General features: G+C 37.3%; 1 protein-coding gene and 1 non-coding gene across 12 annotated transcripts in view; both read left to right on the top strand.

Annotated features, from left to right (window-relative positions):
* The window catches only part of SP4 (Sp4 transcription factor), a 72,451-nt gene that overhangs the window by 6,000 nt on the left and 43,534 nt on the right, over positions 1–22,917 (top strand). For 3 of the 11 annotated variants that reach the window (XR_004957326.1, XR_004957325.1, XM_036246554.1), the window contains exon 3: positions 6,601–6,655. The exons of the other annotated variants lie outside the window; for them this stretch is intronic. Coding sequence is in view for 1 of the 3 variants with exons in the window: in XM_036246554.1 (XP_036102447.1) it covers positions 6,601–6,641 (41 nt within the window). In the remaining 2 variants the exon portion in view is untranslated. The remainder of the gene's footprint in view (positions 1–6,600; positions 6,656–22,917) is intronic. 11 annotated transcript variants of the gene reach the window in all.
* On the top strand, positions 1,469–1,632 carry LOC118620637. The gene has a single exon (XR_004957521.1). It is a non-coding gene; the product is annotated as a U1 spliceosomal RNA (small nuclear RNA).

Raw genomic sequence — 22,917 nt, 5'->3', positions numbered from 1 at the left:
ACTAAATACAAGTACCCCCTACATACTATTATTTGTTTCCTTATTGGGATTCTGAGTTTGACTTTGATTAAAGGAAAAGCAGAAGTCCTATTTTAAGTTAAGAGCAAGGGTAACAACCAATTGTAGTGTTGATTTAAAAACACCCTTTGTTTTAACTAAGTAAGCCAAGTGTAAGATGTTATGCTCAAAAAGAACTACCTGTTTTTACAATGTACTGTAATAGCCAAAGAGCTTTATTGAAAGTGAACTTTAGGAGTTACATGTCCTTAAAGAATTTAGAATATGCAGGCACCACTGGAACTTAAATCTGTAATTCTCTTGTGCTGGCCAGCTGTTTGATTTATTTATTTATTTATTTATTTATTTATTTTTTTTTTATCCTCACCCGAGGACATTCTTCCAATTTTTGTATAGATAGAGTGGGAGGGAGAGAGAGAGAGAGAGAGAAACATCGACGTGAAGGGACACATCGAGTGGCTGCCACCCTCACGACCAACCAGGGCCGGGGACAAACTGCAACCGAAGTACGTGCCCTTAGCGGGAACCGAACCCGGGTCTCTCTGGACCGCAGGCCAACGCTCTAACCGCTGAGCCAAACCGGCCAGGGCTTGATTTATTTTTTATCCTAATCATCACGTAGAGTAACAGATCATGCTTTTGTTTGATGGATGGATATTTCTTTATTTCAATGACAGTTAACATTTTTGTGCTAATTCTCACGGAAGGGATGTTCATACTTGAGAATAAAATGTTAGCCCTTCAGAAACTTGACTCTTTACCTTACTTTACTTTTTAGGGGATTTAAATTATGAAACCTGTGAATGTGGCTGAATCAGGAATGGGAAGGCCAGTTTTTCATTTATTGCTGAAAAAGTGGTCCAAGAAAATAATTCACGTTTATATTTAATTTAAAAATCTAAATCAGCCTCTTACAGGAAACATTTTTCCAGAGCTATTAAAAGTAGAAAATTGACTTGAAGTTTAATACAAGTATGGTTTTCCTTTGCCCATATGTATTCTATTAATTTGGATTTCCTAGTAGGCATCTTAATGTAACATGTACACATATGTTATATAAATATACACACAGACACACTCACATACATATACATATGCTCCTGTGTTTGGTTGTTATTTTTCAGATTTACAGGTTTACTTCTTTAATCTTATTTCTCTAAAATCTTCTAATTCTGTTCATTATAGATTGGAATTCATTATGAGGAACTTACATCTTGTACCTTGTACAAGTGATTTAGGTTCTGAATTACCAAATTGGTTTTACACATCAGATGATATGTAGCATGACCTTTAAGATTTGTTGATGTTGTCAAAACAGTATCATTGCCTATTTTTAAGATTTTCATAGAAGATGAAAAAGTACTCAGTGTAGAGCCACATTAATTTTTTAAAAGGCCATCTTTCAGGGGGATTTCAGGTTAGAGAGAGAAACAATGTGAAACAGAGTTTTATACTTACCTGGCAGGGGAGATACCATGATCACGAAGGTGGTTTTCCCAGGGCAAGTCTTATCCATTGCACTCTGGATGTGCTGACCCCTGTGATTTCCCCAAATGTGGAAAACTCAATTGTATAATTTGTGGTAGTGGGGGACTGTGTTCCCACTCTCCCCTAAAAAAAAAGAAAAGAGAAGAAAACAAGACTTTTATTCATTTGTTTTTCAAAGCCAAATCAGGGAATGTATAACAAGTAATACTTAAGGAATATTGGAGCATGCATAAAAGCATGTTGAAGAGAAAAAAAGAAAAAGAAGCATAAGCTTGATAAAAAAGTAAGATAGGGAAAAGTTGCTATACATAGATTTTGTAGAAATAACAGATGTACAAAATGATAAATATATTTTGAAAGGATCTTTGAGATTATTGCTCACTAGTTGTAGCATTTTGGTATGCTGCTGAAGTCTATAAAGGAATTCTGTGTTTTTACTGTTATAAGTGAAAGCAGAAATATGGGTAAGAGAGTCTGCAGTGCTACATGAAGTACTGTAGGCATGACATAGTAAGGATTGAATGTAAAAGTGGGAGGAACCTGGCCTGATAGCAGACCATAGGTACATGTAGGCTCTTTTGTACTCTTCTGATGTAGGTATAAGATATGACTAGATGTTTGTAATTGCATTTTGCTAGTGAATGAGCAGATTGTGGCAAAGGTAACCTGTTGTGGCTGTTTGGAGACCTCTGTGTTAAACTCAGATTTTAAAGTACTGTATGTGGAAGATAGAAGGAGATGCATAGGATTAAGAAAGGAAAGAAAAGCAGCTTGACATTTTAAGAATAATGTCAGGAAAGCAGAAACCCATAATAAAGCCAGGCTTTTAAAATTATTTTAAACAACTTGTTAGGCTTTACAGCAAAGCAAGAGACACTCATTGCTTGAACAAAACTGTGTAATATGGAGAAGATAGAGAGAAGGCAGAGATTCTCCATTCTGCTTCTGTTAACCACCAACGAAAACAGTTCCAGCAGAAATGACTAGAGCTGTTACTCTCTTCAGAGATATTTATTCAGTGTAAGTGAGGAGATAAAGGACATTTAGTTGCTTTTCAGGATGATCACAATGATCAAGATAAATGCTATCTTAGGAGTCAGAAGGAACTTTCAGATTTAATTTCAGGCCAGTATCAGTAACTTAAAAATTTTACATCATGGGAAAATTGAGCATGAATAAGCACCTCACTTTTTTTTTTAATCCTCACCTGAGGACACCTTTCCCTTGAGGGAGGGAAGGAGAAACATCGATATAAGAGAGAGAGACACCAATTGGTTGCCTCCTGCAGGACCCGAATCAGGCCGGGGATCAAACCACAACCGAAGTATGTGCACTTGACTGGAATCGAACCCACGACCCTATGGTCTGTGGGCCGACGCTCTAACTGCTGAGCCAAACTGGCCAGGTCAGCACCTCACTTTTTAAAAATATCCTAAAATGCAGATATAGGACTCTGATAACCATCCTTAACAAAGTCTCATGAATGATTTACCAAGTAGTTGGCCTTTGAGTATTTTTTTAAAATTCAGGGATCACTGGGAGCCAGTATGGGTTCACTAAGAAACCTTGTTTATCTATTCTTTCTTTAGGGTTTCCAGATGAGTATACAAAGGACATAATGTCAACACAAAGTAGCTTGATTTCAGTATTAATAATCTTGACTTCTGTAAAAGCTCATATTTGGTTGCTCAATTATATGAAAAATGTTGATTGTCCACCTCTATAAAGACCTCTAGTATTGTGGCGTAGGATTCTATTCTTTCTTTTTTTTAAGAGAGTAGAAGGGTGGGAGGGAGAGAGGGAGAGACATATCAACTGGCCGCCTCCCACATGACCCCAAATGAGGCTGTGGATCAAACCTACAGCCCAGGTATGTGCTCTTGACTGGAATCTAACCCGAGACCCTTCAGTCCGAGGGCTGACCACTGATCAAAACTGGCCAGGGCAGGATTCTATTCTTGATATAGTCCTGTTTAACTTTTCTTTTCCCCCCCAAATGCAAGACTGAAAGATGCCATATTTACTGAATTCAAAGATGAGACAAAGCTGGGAGATGTTGCTAATAATTATGATAGGAAATAGAATTGAGATTCTGAGTGATTAATAGGTTAGAATTTTGGGCCAGAATTAGCAACATAAACACAACAGGTAAGATCCTCTATTTAAGGAGGGGAGGAGCATTGTATACCTAGAAGATGAAAAACCGGGGTTGGCAGCAGTGCATGTGAAGATGATTTGGAATTTATTAAACTTAATATGAACTAAGAGCTGACTCAATGAAACAGATGGGGAACAGAGAAGAGAGCAAGGACCTGTGGTAAAGTGCCTTTTTGGGGGGGGTCATGGTGGAGTACACAAGAAGAGGTGTGAGGAGATTTCAGTGATGTGTATAAACGTTACTAGGTAATAGGGGAAGCTAGGAAAGACAACTCCTTACACACCAGAGCACATGATCGCCTGGGCAGGATGCTCACAGGCTGCTTGTAGGGATGTTGAAGCTGTAGGAAAAAAATGTAATTTAAAATTTACAATACAACGGGACTAAGAATTAGAATCCTACATTTTTGCTTGAGTGCTGCTCCCAAGTAGCTGTTCCATCTTGGGCAAACATGATATAGTTGGAGCTTTATTCTTTTTTTTTTTTATTTGCAAATTAATGGTATTAATTTTTTCCTTCTTTACCTCATAGAGTTGCAAAGATCAGATGAGATATGTATAAAAAGGCTTTGAATGTTAAAAAGAAAACTATATATGGAAGTTGGTAACCTAGTAAAATCTCTACATAACAACACTCACTAGACGAGTGTGAAATAGCCCTGGCCGGTTTGGCCCAGCTGTTAGAGTGTTGGCCCTTGGACTGCAGGGTCACAGGTTTAATTCTCGGTCAAGGGCATGTACCTGGGTTATAGGTTCGATCCTAGCCCCTATCTGGGTCATGGTTGGGGTTGTGAGGGAGGCAACCAGTCGATGTTTATCTGTCTGTCTCCCCCCCACCCCACCCCTTTCCACTCTGTCTAAAAATGAATTTTTTTTTAGGTATAGAGAGTAGCTTGAGTTAAATATCAACTAAACAAGAGAGAGTAGAGTAAAAGGAGTATCTGAAAGCTTGGCTGAAGTGCAACCAAGGATATGGGCGAGGTGTATCTACAGGTGGGAAAGAAGCAGTGTGTTTCAGTGTGGTAAGAACTTGAAAAATCTGCTGTGTGCTCAGTCTGTTAGGCTCTGAATGGAGTAACCTGTCTTAAAAGAATGCTTATGTTGGAAGATAAAGCTTCCATACGTGAAACTATATGGCAGCTGCAATGACATATGAGAGTTTATAGCTAAGTACTGGGGTTTGAGGTATGAAAATTAGTATGCAAGCTTAGAGGCAAGTGAGATCAGTGGATTGGAGTAAACAAGGAAGGAAGACTTTGATGGAGATAGGACTTGAAACACGCCTTCAAGATCACATGGGAAAGTGGACATTTGAGATTTGAGGATAGAGAGGATGTCTTGAGCCAAGTGGTCAAACATGGAATGAAAAGCATAAAGCCCTCACATGGAAGCTTATGGCTCACAGAAGGAGTGGTATTCTCTCTGTGCGCCAGAGACACATATTGGTCTCACAGAGTAGCTCAGGGTGCCCCAACTAAACAGCCTGCTTCATTCAGTCAGAGAAGATGTGTGTTTATTGGCTTGTTTCCCAACATTTTGTTTGAGTAAGAGATTCTGCCAAAATAATGTTTGAAAGACACGAGTTTAGTCGATGGAAGCGATTGAATGGAAAGGTCTGAGATGCGAATGATGTTAAAGTATTTCTCTATATATAAAAGTGTGGAAAAGTTATAAACCCGGGAGCCCAATAAAAAGAGGTTGTTGGAGAAATTTAGTCATGAATTCAAAATGGCCTCTAGAATGGGTATGGCAGTAAAGTTGCTTAATATAAAAACAGGTCTTCAAACTTCTCTTTAGATTAACCAGTGTCACCCCAATAAATTTAATAAAAAGGAAAAAAAAAACCTCCTCTTTAGTACACAGAATGGTGACATGAAGTAAATGGTAAGAGTTTAGGTAAAAATATCAGATTTGCTTATTCTTTTTCTCTACTTTGTATCAAGCACAGTATGGCATTGAGAAACTCAAGGTGAATGAGACACATTTGCTGCTCTCCTGGAATATATTACCTGTTGTGGCATTTCTTTGCTTCTAAGATATACTTTTTTTTCTTTTTCATTTTCATTTCTTTGAAATTGAAAGGCACCTTATAATCTTAAGCATGTCACAGATTAATTAGCAGAATTTTTTCTTAAAATCACTTGCATCTTAGATGCCATGGAATATGATGAATATATAGTTAATTAAATTACAACGTGGCATTTGGTTTATAGAGGCTGTGAATGAAGTGTTGTAGAAGCCCAGAAAAAGAAAAATTAGTTCTGCTTATAGGGTTCTGGGAATGTTTTCATGGAGAGGGTGATAACTGGCTTGGCCATAAAGAGTAACTAAAAGTTTGCCAGATTGGGATAAGAAGGGTCATTTCAGGTTATGTTGGATTTTACATGCAGTTTTGAAATTCAGTTAAGGAATCTTCTATAAACATTGCAGAATTCAGGCTTGGATCAAGGAATATTGGTACACATTAAAGTTGAATTGTAAACTTCCTGTAGGCAGGAGTTGTGTCATAAATATATATATATATATATATATATATATATATATATATATATATTTCTCACACATTAATGAACACTGCTCAGTGCATATCCTGAAATTGAACAAGGGGACAGGTGGAAACTTGATTTCATAGGAGACTGGTATGGATGGATCCCTATCATAGATTCAAGATGCAAATTTGAAAAGGAATGAGAGTTTATGATCATAAAAGGAAAAGTGATCAGTAAAATGAAATAAAAGGAACTCACATCTGATTTCTCATATGTGTTGGTAGACAGTTGCAGGTGAGACTCTTCATAGTGACAGGAGTTTTGATATCAGAAATTAAAGGTACTTAAAATATCCAGGGTGTTTTCTGTGCTTAATGTGGCCAGTCAGAGAGGGTTCAGTACAGTTCTATAAATAATGAGTCAAGTTACCATAGCTTTTTGTTCACAGAGGCGGAGCTGCTTTTGCACAGGAGTATAGGAACCAGATAGTGATCTGTGCTGTGGTAAGTGGGTATCTGTGTCTGGTGTGGGGTTGGGGGAGGAGGTGGAAAGTCCTTGTTCGGTTGTAGTTGAGGGTGTCTAGGCCAGGGAGTTGAGGGAGAAGAGGGAAGAGGAAACGACTAGATGCATAAGGTGTTGAGTACTAATTGGATTTATATAGGGGAAATAATTATACTTAAAATGGTTTGTAAATTCTATGGGTTTTCACATGGAGTTAAGTCTGCATCTCAGCCAATTTGAGATGTTATCATTGGACAGCTATCTGTTTTAAATACTAAAAACTACAATATGCTTGTTGAAGCAGTAGTTTGATTTGTGATTTTATTAATATAGTTTTATAATGTTTAAAGCACATTGTATTTTTATTTCTAGAATTTCTCTCACCTTTTGTCTTCATAAGTAGGATGTCATTACCTATATTGATTTTAATGATAGGGCAAGTAAATGGTTTTAGTAACCTCTTGATAAACTTTCAAACATTTCATGGACTCCCTGCTGGCAGACTGCATCCATTAAATTTAGTCAGCAAACAGGTACTAAGCGTCTGTATTGTGTGTGAGGCTTGTTGTATTCCTTATAAAGTTGAATAACATAGGATTGAACTCCCATTTCCATAATGTTCTAATTGGGAAAGAAATCATTTAATTTTCTTTAATGAATGAAACAAGAAATAAAAGTTCTTCTTTAACCCTTGTATTTGTTTTATTTTTAGTCACATTTACTGCCTGTTTATAGTATGCCAGATACTGTATGTAGCACTTGATATATTAATTCATTTACTCTTCAGAACACCCTATAAAGTTATCATTATCAGGTACAAAAACTGAGGCCTTGAGTGGTACAGAACTTGCTTAAGGCCACATGTTTCTAGAACCCTGTACTTTAAACATTACCACTTACTGTCTCTCCATATATGCTTTCTATGTCTGTGTTTTCTATGATCATTTGTAGAATTAATTCATTGCTTGTCTCTTATGTGTCAGACACTGTGCTTGAGCATTTTATGTATATTAACTGATTTAATTTTTGCAATTCTATAAAGGTAATGAGGGTGTCTGCAGTTTATAGAACGGGAAACTAAGACTGTCAGGTTAATATCTTAGCCAGGGTTATACCGTGTGCTAGGCAGTTTGTAAGTGAGAATACTTTGTAAGGCTGGTCTAGAACAGGACTATCACTTACCTTTACAGCTAAGCAATACTACTTTAAGTATCTTTTGTTTTTAATCCTCACCCCGAGGGCATTTTTGCATTTATCTTCAGACAGAGCGGGAGGGAGAGAAGGAGGGAGAGAGAGAGAAACATCGATGTGACACGTTGAGTGGTTGCCACCCACATGACCCCAACCGGGGCTGGAGACAAACTGCAACTGAGGTACGTGCCCTTAGCGGGAACCAAACCTGGATTTCTCTGAACTGCGGGCCAACGCTCTAACCGCTGAGCTAAACCATCCAGGGCTACTTTAAGTATCTTAATATAACTACTGTAGTATATTCAGTAGGCACTGATTCCTGTATCTTTAGCTGAATACTCTTTACTCTTTAGGGCAGCAATTTTCAACCTTTTTCATCACATGACACATGTAAACTACGAAAATTCTGTGGCACACCAAAAAATATATCAACTTTTTTGACCATCTGACAAAAAAAAGTAGGTATAACTTGATTGATTTACAAAAAGAAAAATAATAATAGTAATTACCTACCCTTTTTGCTCCAAAGTGACTTTTTAAAAATTCAGGTGCCTATACTTGTATATAAGGATTTCTAGTGCCAAGAATTAACCAATGAGACACAACTTTATTATTGCAACATGACCAATAAGATGCAATTCTATTATATGATCTATATATTTATGGTTTAAGACAGGGCATTCACACCAGATGGCTGTTATGTTACCTGTTGTCATGTTTTTATTCAACAGTTGCAAAAGAGGGCACTGCCCCTGACTAAATACTTAGGTATTTTATATTTTAAAATTTCTTGGGGCACACTGGTTGAAAGTCACTGCCCTATGGGGCATATATGCCACAGAGTTAGAATTAAAAAGGTTTTATTACTTTGTGATATCCTGTGTTGATTGGGATTTGAGGCTAGTAAGAACATTGCCTTTATTAAGTTTATGTATATAAGTATATGTATATTATAAACCAATTTTGATTGAGTTTTTAAAGACATTTCCAGAATATAAGTCATAGAGGAGTCTTGTATTTAATTTTCATTAACATTTGTAAAATATTAATAATATTTAATGTATTACTATGTATAGTAAACAATATTAAATATAGCCAACCTATATTAATATTACTTTATATACATTAATATTTATATTAACTATGTTAATAAAAGTAATAAAATTGTCAAATTTCTGAGGCTTGTGTTTCATGATTTGCTTTTTGATCAGTATATGACATATCAGTAGATAAGAATTTCTCTATTTTCTGAATGAAATATCATTAAGAAATGATTTTAAGAAAAGCCAAAGAGCCCTGGCCAGGTAGGTAGCTCAGTTGGTTAGAGCATAATCCCGATACACCAAGGTTGCAGATTCGATTTCTGGTTAGGACACATACAAGAATCAACCAATGAATGCATAAATAAGTTGAACAACAAATTGATATTTCTCTCTCTGCCTCCTCCTCCTTCTCCCTCCCCCTCCCCATCTTCCTCCCTCTCTTTCCTTTCCTCCCCCCCCAAATCAGTAAAATCTTAACAAAAAGAAAAACCAAAGACCATAAGAATTATATGTATAGAATTTGTGTTCTTCAGATAATCCTGTATGTCATTTTTATGGAGCATTAACTCAGTTGACAAGGATGGTGTTATAACTTTATTTTTGTTGTCTAGTGAATAAATAAAAGAAATATCTGCCATTGTATAACAGACATTGTTCTAGGTGCTAAAGAAACAAAACAGAAATGTTCTCTACTCATGGGGCCTATATTTTGTTCTAGGTGAGTTTTATTTTGTCTCAGTCTTTGATTATTACCTTTTGTAGAAAAAATAAATCCTCACCTGAGGATATTTTTTAAAATTTATTTTCAGATAGAGCAGGAAGGAGGGGGGCAGAGAGAGAGAAACACTGATGTGAGAGAGACACATCGATTATTGCCTCCTCCACGACCCCGACCAGGGCCAGGGACGAACCACAACCAAGGTACATGCCCTTGACCAGAATTGAACCCCTGACTCTTTGGTCCATGGGTTGATGCTCTAACTGCTGAGCCAAACCAGCCAGGGCTGATTATTGCTATTTTTAAGAGATGAGAAAATCAAGGTTCAGAAAATGTTACAGCATTAACACATGGGGATGTTGAGAAAAGAACCCAGTTTCCATCTGGCTTCACAACTCTATGTTTCATCATAAATCCTTAGAGCCAAAGAGATCAGTTTTCATAAAGTTTTCTTTTTTTACAATACATTTTTATTTGAGAGGAAAATCTATCGGTTGCCTCCCCTACACACCCCAACCGGGGATCAAACCCTCAACCTGGGTATGTGCCCTGACTGGGAATCGAACCTACGACTTTTCAGTGCATGGAACAATGCTCAACCAACTGAGCCACACCGGCCAGTGCTTTATGAAGTTTTAAAAGACGTTTTTCCCCATTTTTATAGCAAATATAGAAGGAAAGTAATGCTCAGTTTACATTTTACAAGAGATTAATACACCAGAGTAAATTTATAGTATTTAAGAATAGAGTAAATTTAGTTTAGTTCATATTTGCAAAAGACATGATTGAGTTCATTTTATCTATTTGTAAGCATGTGTGTGTGTGCACATTTACATATATATTTTTACTTATATTAACATATTGAATAAAAAATTAAGAGGATTGTATTCTATATCTGTGTACCTACTCATCACCTTCTTTGTTCTCCCAAACTACCCTGTAGTTAAGGATATCAACCCATTTTGGTGTAATTCTAAAAAGTTAGCACACCTCCTCACACTCCCACCTTTATCCTAAGTCACAAAGAAAACTTGTTGAAATCAATGAATGCAGACAACTTTCAGGGCTTTAAAAGGATCCTTTGGAGACTATCTGAACTGGTAGTGATAACTATGTATAATTTTCAAACTGGAAGGCAAACATATTTCATTCTATGAGCAGTTTGTGAGGAGCAGAAGTAACTGTAACATGTTTAGGAAAGGAGTTCTGGGCTCTTTATCTGTGCAGGTTATCTCTATCATTAAATAGTGTGTTACCTTTGGGAATAGAGGTCTTGGGGTTTTCCTCTTTCACTATGAAATCTTTGTGTATGTATTTATTTGAAAAATGAAGTGTTAAAATTTAAAAATTTTAACTACAAGTGTGTGCAAACCAAATTGAGCTTAAATTTTTATTTCAGTGAGCCAAGAGAAAAACTCAGGTAAAAATATCACTTAACATTATTTCTAATGTTTAAATCAAATTGATTATTTTTTGGAGTAAAACTGTGAGTGAGATTTGTCAGTATTTCAAAAAATAGAAGGTTTTGTTTTTGTTTTGACAAATCTGAAGCTAAATCTAATAATGAATTTAATACTGTTGTCCTTTAAAGCAAGTCAGTCATCTAGCTTTGAGTCATTATTAAGGATTCACATAATTTTTTAGAAAATGATTCACCACCATTCTTTTAACTAGGCATATGCCCAGCCTTCAGCAACAACAAAGATGAAGGCCAGGGCCCTAAACCCTTGGGCATTCAGATTGCCATCTGGGACCTCATCTGACTACTAAAAATGCCCTTGCCAGTGGGTATCCATTGGAGAAGCCTGGTCAGAGACCAGCTGCCCTCGCAGCCTGGGAGTATGCTTGCTTAGGCCAGAGCTTGTCTAGCGAATAAGCTGCATAGGTGGCCCTGTGAGGATAAACACTGCTATAGTAACTGCAGAGAGCTCTCTTACCCAGTATTACCCCCTAGCCTTTCCAAAAGCCAGCTTCTGATCTTCAGACCAAAGATTTTACTGTAGTCCTTGCTGCCTTCTCTAGCTTTACAGTAACCATTCCAACTGACCTATCCATTTTATTACCTTAGCATGTCATGACAGACTTCTAGTCAGCCTGCCCAGGGACAGTAGTGTAAAATCTAGACATTTAGAAGTGGAAGAGTTAGGTGGATCTTTGTGTCTGTTTCAAAGGAGTTTCACCTTATTCTAGAAGGTGAAGAATACGACAGCTTGTTTGTAGTCCAAAGAGGTCTCTTAAAAGCAGTGGTATCTTCATCTGTTAGAGGTGGTAAAGCAGAGAGGACTCCATTTTCAGCCTCACAACCATTTCAGCAAATGGAATTTAATATAAAATTCCATCTGCTACCTGAAGACGAAAGTACTTAATTAGGCCAGCCAGTATGGGAGGTCCCAGTTCGATTCCTGGTCAGGGCACATGCCTGGGTTTCGGGCTCCATCCCCAGTGGGGATGTGCAGGAGGCAGCCAATCAATGTATCTCTCACATCGATGTTTCTATCTCTCTCTCCCTTCCCCTGTCTCTAAAATAGTAAAAACATTTAAAAACAATAATTAATTAAAAATGTCCCTCTTTCCCCCCCTTTGATAACCTCCTTCCTGACCCTCCCCCCCCAAGAAAGTACTTCTTTTATTTTATTTATTTTTTATCCTCACCCGAGGACATTTTTCCATTTTTTGTTCAGATAGAGTGGGAGGGAAGGAAGGAGGGAGGGAGAGAGGGAGGAAGAGAGAGAGAGAGAGAGAGAGAGAGAGAGAGAAACATCAATGTGAAAGGGACACATCAAGTGGCTGCCACCCGCATGACCCAATCAAGCCGCAGTGGAGGCATGCGCCCTTAGCGGGAACCGAACCCAGGTCTCTCTGTACTACAGGCTGACGCTCTAACCTCTGAGCCAAACAGGCCAGGGCAAGAAAGTACTTATTTTAATGTTGGATTGTACCTAAGGTTAAGATGCACTTACAGAGTGACTTCTGTGAAGAATTTTTAAAAATTAATGATAAAACAGGAATTTTTTTTTTGAACACAGGGATTGCAAAAGAATTTTTAATGTAACATTTGCTTGGATTTCATTTGGTAGGTTAATTAAAATTATAGAAACTCTTTTGAAAGTATATATTTAATCTTTCACAATTACTGTGAAATAAAAGAGCTGTTTGGAAATTATGTCTTAGAAAGGTTTTGTAAGATCTAGCACTGTACTATTATGCATTAGTTGGGGGAAAAAAAGGCAATTGTTCCTTTAAATACCACTTACAAGGACTCCCGGTAAAGAACTTGTTTCATTAGTTACTAAGAATCCTACATGCTTTTCCACATGTTAGCACAGTTGTTACAGTAAAGGCCATTGAGTAATCAATCCTCAGTGGTTAGGAATAGTTAACTATTTGTTTCTACATAATAATACTATAGATTAACCTAAAACAAAGGAGGTTTTTGTGCTGGTGAAAATAGCAAGGGACAAAAATCAATACCAGACTTCAGTTCCCTGATCTGCCAGTTACTGTCTAATGTGGGGATGTCCTTTAGCTTTCTTCAGCCTTAGTCATAATCACCTATAAAATGAAGAGAGAACTGCCTACTGCATAGGTTTTTTTCTGGGGATTAAATGGAGTAACATGTGAAAATGTTTTGTAATTGCCAAAACACTAAATAGATGTAAACTATTATTAATTTTTATAAATTTACTCTTATTCTTTTTTTTCTAAATTTATGTGTCTATGTGTTTAGCATTTTGCAGTCTCATTTTCTGTTACATGGCCATTTTTGTATCTGCAGCATGTAGTGCAATGCTGGTATACAGTGAGTGTTCAATAAATATCAAGTAGGGCCCTGGCCGGTTTTGTTCAGTGGTTAGAGCGTCGGCCTGCGGTCCTGGGAGACCCAGGTTCGGTTCCCGCTAAGGGCACGTACCTCAGTTGCAGTTTGTCCCCGGCCCTGGTCGGTTGTGCGCGTGGCAGCCACTCGATGTGTTCCTTTCACATCGATGTTTCTCTCTCTCTCTCTCCCTCCCACATTACCTGAACAAAAAATGGAAAAATGTCCTCGGTTGAGGATAAAAAATAAATACATAAATAAATATCAAGTAGGAATGAGACTTCTCTATTGCTTAGCTTAATTGGGTGTGTTAACTATGGGTTTTACTTTCTGTATTCTGATGCTTTGACATCTGTGGCCTTGCCGATTTCAGACAGACTGCCCCTTCCGGGGTTAACCAAATCCTAGAGATAGTAAACAACTCCCCCTTGAATGTGCTTTTCAAATACAAACCAACCAATCCAGAGCCCATTCCCCATCTACTTCCTTTGTTGACCCTCATACTTCAGGCCACTGACCCTTCCTCTAATCACCACCCCAGAGCCAGGTACCAACTAGGGACAGCCCTATGCCCCAGAGCCTCCTGAAATTATTAGAACTAGCCAATCCTAATCCTGTTTCTCTTGCCTCTCCTTTTCCTTCCTATGGAAACCACAATAAAGGCTCTTGCCCACAATTCCTCCTGCTCCCTCTACCTCCTGACCAACCCTGATGCTTCTCTACATGGCACCTGTGGCATGGTGTGCCCCCTCCTCCTGGGAACTGTGAACAACAAACGATCTTTTCAGTGGCAGTCTTCTCATCTGTTAGCCTTACTATACCTCAGATTTTCTATTGGTACATTATATTTTATTAAAAATATTTTAAGTAGCCCTGTCCGGTTTGGCTCAGCGGTTGGAGCGTCCGCCTGCGGTCCGGAGAGACCCGGGTTTGGTTCCCGCTAAGGGTATGTACCTCGGTTGCAGTTTGTCCCCGGCCCTGGTTGGTCGTGCAGGTGGCAGCCACTCGATGTGTCCCTTTCACATCGATGTTTCCCTCTCTCTCTCTTCCTCTCTCTCCCTCCCACTCTGTTATACAAAAAATGGAAAAATGTCCTCGGATGAGGATTAAAAAAAATATATATATATATATATATATATATATATATAAAGTAATATTTAGAGAGAGAGAGGAAAGGGGAGAGGGAGAGAGAGAAAAACATCGATGTGAGAGTGTAACATTGATTAACTGCCTCGTGTCCGTGCCCCACTGGGGATCAAGCCCACAACCCAGGCTTGTGCCCTAACCGGGAATCAAATCAGCAACCTTTTGGTGCGTGGGACAATGCCCGACCAGCTGAGCCACACTGGCCGTGACAATACATTATATTTTAAAATATAGGCTACTGATTTATTTTATAATCCTATGGCAGAGTCTTATAGAAATAGTATTAAATATTGTTAAGTTTAAAGTTTTCTTTAGAAGTAACTTGAATAGAGATTCAGAATGGTATTGAGACATAAATGTTTCTGTGTGGGTACATATATACATATGTGCATGTTTTTGTGTATATACACATATCTGTATGTATGCATATATGTGCATACAAATTTTTATTTAACCTCATTAGAAAATGACAGAAATTCTGATCTCAAAACTATATTTATAGATCATCTTTGGTTCAGCTATTTTTGTTTATAAGTGAAAAAACTGAGGCCCAAAGTGGATATGTAGTTCACACCTGTAGTTGTTGGCAAAGCCAGAATAACCCAGGTCTAATTCCCTGAGGCTTAAATAGACATGCAAGTGTCATAACCTTTTTTAATAGGACAAAATTATAGACACGTTTTTCTTGTTTCTTCCCTCCCTCAAGGGAAGTTAATCTCGTTTTTTCTCCTGTCCCAACTGACAGTGGTTTGGTTGCTAAGTAACTGTTTCAGTTGATAGTTTTTTCATCTAGCAAAACTAAAATTTAATACAGTTGTTTAAATTTTATTTCATCAACTTTTGAATAATAGAATCCAGATATTATATGTCAAATTCACTCATTTTTGTATTTCAGCTCATTTTTTTTCCCCTTAATTTTGTTTTTGAGGATATAAACTTAGAAATTTGTAATAGCCTTTATGCTAGATGTTTTGTTTTAACCACTGTTCAGTATTTGTACTTAAAAATTTTTTTCTTTTAATTGAATTTTTAGAGAGGAAGGGAGAGAGAGATAGAAACATCCATGTGAAAAGAAACACAGATTGACCGCTTCCTGCACGCCTCCTGCTGTGGATCAAGCCCACAACCGGGGCAGGTACCCTGACCAGGAATTGAACTGGGATCTCTCAGTCCATGGAATGACACTCAGTCCACTGAGCCACACCAGCCGGGCCAGTATTTGTACTTTTATCTTAAATTGGACTGGATCAAATAATTATACTGTGAACTGAGATAAAGTGGGGAGAATTGTTGAGAAATCAGTGAATTATAGTTAACCAAAAAATGAATTTGGAATTTTAGTGAGTTTTTCTTAGTGTTTTTTGGGGGTTCTTTTTGGATAGACATAATATTAAGAGATAAATATACTAGATTTGGCATGAAATAGTTTTCTGCTGTGTTCTGTATTCCTGGGTCTTTCTATAAATGTTGGGTCAAGTTTGGTTTTCCATATTTGAGGAAAGTAATTAAGCAAGGTATAGCATTGAGGAAGGATGTTAAATTAAGTCTCTGCTCATGAAAATCTTTTATATACTACCTCCCTCCTAGCTTGTTTTAGAATTTCATGTCAGCTGCTCCCTGGGCATCCTCTGATATGCTAACTAGGAGAAATTACAGTTTTTGACCATAGAATAAAGCACTTATCAACTTGTATATAATACTTTTAATCATGGAAGAATGATATAATCTGGTTTGTTTGGGAACTCTTGGATTTATTTTATTTTTTTCTTAATTTGAGAGAGAGAAAGAAATGCTGATATGTTGTTTCACTTGTATATGCATTCAGTGGTTGCTGCTTTTATGTGCCCTGACCGGACATTGAACCCATAACCTGGCATATTTGGACGACATTCTAACCAACTGAACTACCCTGCCAGGGCAGGAACTCTTGGGTTAAAAATTTTATTTCAGCCCTGACCGGTTTGGCTCAGTGGGTAGAGCATCAGCCCTTGGGGCGAAGGGTTACGGGTTCAATTCCAATCAAGGGCATGTATCTGGATTGCAGGTTTGATCATCAGCCCTGGTCAGGGTTCTGTAAGAGGCACCCAATCGATGTCTCTCTCTCACATAGATGTTTCTGTCTCTCTTCCTCCTTCCCTTCCACTCTCTCTAAAAATAAATGGAAAAATATTTTCTGGTGAGGATTTAAAAAAAAAATTTTTTTTTCATTGCCTGGCAGATTTACTTTGTATGTACCTTTTTCTTGCCAACTCTTATACATGGTCTGTTAGAGACCCTGAGATGTTCTTGTTACCACAACTTTCAGCTTTTTCAATGAAAAATAAATAGCTATAAATGGGAGGTAAGTAATGGTCCACTGTACTACTTCTTTAAACTTTTTTTTTTTAATCGCCACCCAAGGATATTTTTCTATTTATCTTCAGATAGAGTGGGAGGGAGGGAGGGAGAGAGAGACACATCGACTAGTTGCCTTCCACACAACCTCGACCAGGGCTGGGGATGAACTACAACCAAGGTACATGCCCTTGACCGGAATCAAAGTCGAGACTCTGGTCTGCGGGCCAACGCTCTAACCGCTGAGGCAAACTGGCCAGGGCCTGTACTACTTTAATAGTACTGTGATCATTTTATCTTCCTCCATTGTGCATTGACAGCACCTTGCATATAGTTGGTACTTAATAAATATTTGACTAAATAGATGTAGCTCTATTGAAAACAAATTGTTTTGTATTTAATTATGTGATTCCATTTTCCCGTGAGTGTGGGAATTTTTAAAAACTTGTCAATTATTTTAAGGACTATTTATTATTTAGCTATAGTAAGCAGACACTTTGGATTTCACCATGTTGGAATGCTTTTGCCTTTTTTGGTATTGAATAAAAGATGATTATTTTATTAGTTCCCTGATAGTATGAAAAGTTCAGTATTCTATAATACTATAAAATCTTCTGATTTTAATGACATGTTTCAGTTTTATATTAACTTTGTGTTTTGCAACTGCTACTGAAAGTTGCATTAAACAATTAAGTTTTTTCTTGTGTTTTAGCATTATAGTTCCTTTTCATACTGAAATGTTAGATACTCACCTGGAAGACCATACTTAGGGACTATAAATCTGGCCAAATTTTATACTTTTTGGTTAGGATTTTAAAATCAATCACAATTCTTTCTTTACTAATTAAAACTAAAATTTTAATGTGCTACAATCTAATGGCAGTCTTCGGAAGAACTTAAGTTAGTAATATTTTAAGTTTTCTAAAAAATGTAAACCAAATATAGTTTTCTTTCAAGCCATTTTCTAAGTTTATACAGTATTTGGTAGGTCTAGAAATAAGAACATTTGCATATTCCTTTTCTTTTTAGAATCATCAAGGGTAAGCAGGCAGACTATTTGGTAAGAAAAAGATCATTGTCTGCCCAAGCTGATAAAGCACATTGAATTTTTCCAGGGGACAGCAAAATAGAAATGTAAAATAATAATTAACCTCTCTTATGTAACAAAGGGGAAAGGGATATCAATATGATTCACTCCTGTTTTTTTCTATCGGTTCTTTTACTTTATTTAATTGCCCATCTATTACCATATAGCATGGTTAAATGCACATATGTGGAAATAATATTGAGATATCTTAGCTGTGAGCAATATAAATAAACCACTAGTTTGTAAAATAGCAAAGGTATTGTAAATTCATGGCCTTTGCAGCTTTATTGTGATGAAGAAATGAAAAGGACAAAATAGTTAAGAGTTCTTATAACTATTTTGAAATGGAAATGTAGAGATCATTTGTTAAAAGAATTATTAGGCTTTGCCCTGGCCAGTTTGACTCAGCAGTTAGAGCGTTGGCCAACGGACCAGAGAGACCTGGGTTCAGTTCCCGCTAAGGGCACATACCTTGGTTGCAGTTTGTCCCTGGCACCGGTTGGGGTTGTGTGGGTGGCAGCCAGTCATTGTATTTCTCTCACATCAATGTTTCTCTCTCTCTTTTCACCCCTCTCTCCCCCCCACTCTATCTGAAGATAAATGCAAAAATGTCCTCGGGTAAGGATAAAAAAAAAAAAAATTAGGCTTTGATTGTACTTTTACTATGAGGTTTATTCTTTTCATTGTCTGTACACATCTTTAAATTGTTAATGGTAGTCTTTTCCATCAAATGCACAAGCAGTTCTCCTATCTATCTCTTAAGGTGCGTGTGTGTGTGTGTGTGTGTGTGTGTTTAATCCTCACTTGAGAATATTTTGCCATTTATCTTCAGATAGAGTGGGAGGGAGAGAGAGAGATGGATGTGAAAGGGACATCAACTGGTTGCCTCCTGCATGACCCCGACCAGGGCCAGGGACTAACCACAATCAAGGTACATGCCCTTGGCCAGAATTGAACCCGTGACTCCTGTCCATGGGCCAACGTTCTAACCACTGAGCAAAACTGGCCAGGGCTTTTAAGGTATATTTTTATAAATGAGGTTTTCTTTTAACACTATTTTCCAATTACAGTTTATATTCAGTATTATTTTGTATTAGTTTCAGGTATACAGCATAGTAGTTGAGACAGTCTTATCCTTTACAAAGTGTTCCTTCTGATATTTCTAGTATCCATCTGGCACCATACATAGCTATTACAATACTATTGACTATAAGGAAATTGACTATGCTGTACTTTAATAAATTAGTACTATAAAAAAGTTAATCAGATTGTAGATTCATGTAAGTGAATAAAATCTTTTCTTTGCCTATGTTCTAATCTTCTCCGGCCCCCAAATATGCCAGGTGTTATCTGTGTCCAAGGAAGTCAATATAATTTTTGAACCCCCCCCCCCCCCCAAGGTGTGCTCATGGTCTCCTCATCTTAATTGGAAGTACTAGAACTGAATTCCCTACAACTGAAGATGGGTCTGGATTGCATGGTAGAGGATGTAGGATGGTTCTTATATGATTAGAATGAACCACCTCTACCTTTTTAGAGAAAATCTGTGGCTAATTTATCTACACTTGAAAGTAGAAAGCTAGTATTTCCTGATTGCTTCATTTGCTGTTTAGAGATGTAGCTTAAAATAGTCATCTATGGGGTTAGACTGATCCATGACAGCCTAACAGTGTTGGCCCAGCGTCTCTTGGCCCTGAACTATGCAACTATTTTAAGCTGTGACCCTAAGAACCCACAGGGTATCCTGTACCCTTGTAGTACTCGCCGCCAGTTCTATATTTCCAGGGCTAGACAAAACAGATATGAACTTCTGTGCAATTAATGCTATCATTTTAATGTTTTGGGAATCCTCATACCCACCTGCACAAGCTAATAGCTTGCCTTGATATATCAGATTTTATTAAATAAATAATATTTTAGGTGAAAAAAATGATAAAACACAAACCCTATGTTTTACCTATTTATTTTGAGCATTGCTTATTTGGATGATGCCTATAAAACAGAAAAATCCCAAGAGTCATTTGATAATTGTTGTGATAAGATTTTGCTATTTTTAGCTGGTTAGTACACTGATGCCTGATTCTGTGATTGCCTTTGCCCATATTCTCTGCTCTCATGTCAGATTACTTTCCCCCCCTTATTTCCTCTTTTACCCATTTAGTTGTAGATGTCCTGATTTTGTCTTTTTTTTTACTTCCAACCTCTCAAATATATATCTGGTTGTGTGTGTGTGTGTGTGTGTGTGTGTGTGTGTGTGAAATTATTCCTTAAGTTCCTACTAAGTGTTGGAACAAAGCTAAGTTCCTAGAGCATAAAGATGTGTGTGTGTGTGTGTGTGTGTGTGTGTGTGTGTGTGTGTGAAATTATTCCTTAAGTTCCTACTAAGTGTTGGAACAAAGCTAAGTTCCTAGAGCATAAAGATGGTATAGGACACAGCCCTTACCGTCTAAAACAGTGGTTCTCAATCTGCTAATGCTGCGACCCTTTAATACAGTTTCTCATGTTGTGGTGACCCCCAATCATAAAATTATTTTCATTGCTACTTCATAATTATAATTTTACTACTGTTATGTCTTAGGTGACCCCTTTGAAAGGGTCATTCGACCCCCAAAAAGGTCGCAACCCACTTTTGTAATCTAAAAGTTTCTCTCTTAGTTGACTAGTCATTAAAATTAGAGATATCACATAGAAGTAATAGTACAGTGGCATATACCAAAAGCAAACTGAATGGTAAAAGGTAGTGATTTTGAAATTAAGAACAGAAAGAAGTCACTGAGGACCAGGGCAGAAATAAAAGGCTTCATTGAAGCCTAGGAGGTTTGAACTGATTGTTGAAGGAAAGGAAAACCCCAAAAAACATGACTAGGGAAAAGGCATTATAGACTGAAGAAACAACAGTAAAACAGAGGAAGCTGGAATATGCTTTACATATTGAAGAAAGACTTGGTAAACCATTTAAGTTAGTGGAGACTTTGAGGGAAATGGTAGAAGATGGAGTTGGCAAGGTTCCTAGAGGTCTGATTATAATGAGGATGTCAGACCAAAGACAGGTGACATGACAGGTCAATGAAAACGTGTAAATGTAGTTTTGGAGGGTTAGGGGGAGAGAAGTTTAATTTATAAAATGCTATTTTAGTTTTATTATCTAGCAGCTTAGGAGAAATGGGAAAGTCAGTGTAAGGCCATAGAGTTAGTTTAGATATCAGTGATGGAAAATATGAACTTGGGTGTGAAGTGTGTGATTCAAGAAACGTTAAGTAAACAATTGATTGGATTCGATGCATGAATATAGAGAGGTAAAATAATTTAAGGGTAATTCTTTAGAGTATGAGCCTAGGTAACCAAGAGAGTGATTATACCATTAAAAGAAATGACATTGAGGAAAAGAAGGTGATCAACCTGAATTTGATATTTGTTAAATTTCAGTTAACAATAAAACATTCTGTTGGAGGTACCCATTTTGTGTTTGTAGATCAGATCTGAGAAGAGGGATCAGAGTTGACATTCTAGATGTGGAAGTCTTCTACATAGAGATAATGGTTGAAATTATAGCAGTATGTGAAATTGATGAGGGAGACATTTTAGAATTTGAAGTACAAGGATGAGATCTAGCCTTAGGGTTATACTCAGTCTTTTGGGGACCAAAGGAGAAAGTTCAGTCAAGAAAAGAGAGAGCAGTCAGAGAGAGAGGAAGAGAACAGGCTGGTATGTTAATTGCTAAGAGGAATCTCAGAACGTTGAATATTGAACAGATGACTTAAAGAGTGAGTGTTGAGAAAGGTTCATTGGATGTAGTGTTGGAATCATTTGATAAGATCTGAGACTGTTTTTGTTCAATATGAAGGCCACCAGCCACATGTCATTATTTAAGGTAAAATTAACTAACAGTAAAATTTTATTTCCACAGTTGTACTAACTTTACTTCAATAGCTAACAGCCACATGTGGCTAGAGGCTGAGTATTGGACAGCCCTGATAAAGTATATGTTTATTTTATTGCAGAAAATTCTGTAGGATAGTATAACTTTATAAAGCTTAAGGAATGCTATAGCAAAACTGAAAGTATTTAAATAGATGAGTGAGTGCTGAAAATATTGACCAAGCATATGTAAGATTCATTTTGGAAGAGTTTGATGAAAACAGGAAAAGGACAGTATTTGGGGGGCCTGATAAAGTCTCTTTTAGACTGTGATTATGTCCGTTCATTTAGGAAATACCTATTGACGGCTGATTATTTGCCAAGTACTAGGCTAGGTATCTACATCACAATACTAAAGAAGGTGTTAAAGCATATGTAAGTATGTAATTGGAGCAAGGATTTTGGGGTTTAGATATCAGATTAGTTATGATACAGTGTGACAATGCTATAAATAGAAGGACCGTCTTCTATGAAAACATACAAGTGTCCCATATAATCATATGAGAGAATTTGCCAGGAACGTTTCCTCGAGGAGATGATACAGGATAGCTTGAGAGAATGACTAGAAATTAGCCAGGTTGGCAGAGAAAGGATATTCCAGGCAAAAGGTCACAGTCATGTAATAGCATGATGTGATCAGGGAACTACAGATAGTTTCATATGATTATACTGAGACTTCACGTGCTGTAGTTATGATGACAGGGAACCAAGGTTGCAGGTCCTTCCCTTGCCATAATGAGGAATTTAAGTGGTATCCTGAAAGTTATGGGGAGCCTTTCAGGAACCTTAGTAAGTGGAATATCATGGTCAAATTTACATTTAGATTGCACAGTGTGGACATGGAGGAAAGGAGGCTAATCTAGTTACAAGGAGATTGGTTCAGTAGGAACATAGAGGTAGTGGAGAGGGAAGTACTGGAGAGACAGAATAGAGATTAAGGAGAAAACAATGTTTTCTGAAGCAGTAGTAGGAGTTGAAATCAGATTGTGTTTTGAGGTGAATTACCACCAGAC

Source organism: Molossus molossus, unplaced genomic scaffold, assembly GCF_014108415.1.
Source record: "Molossus molossus isolate mMolMol1 unplaced genomic scaffold, mMolMol1.p scaffold_m16_p_7, whole genome shotgun sequence".
In the NCBI taxonomy this organism is placed as follows: domain Eukaryota; kingdom Metazoa; phylum Chordata; class Mammalia; order Chiroptera; family Molossidae; genus Molossus; species Molossus molossus.
Note: the sequence above shows the minus strand (reverse complement) of the source record. Positions and strands in the feature narration are given on the sequence as shown.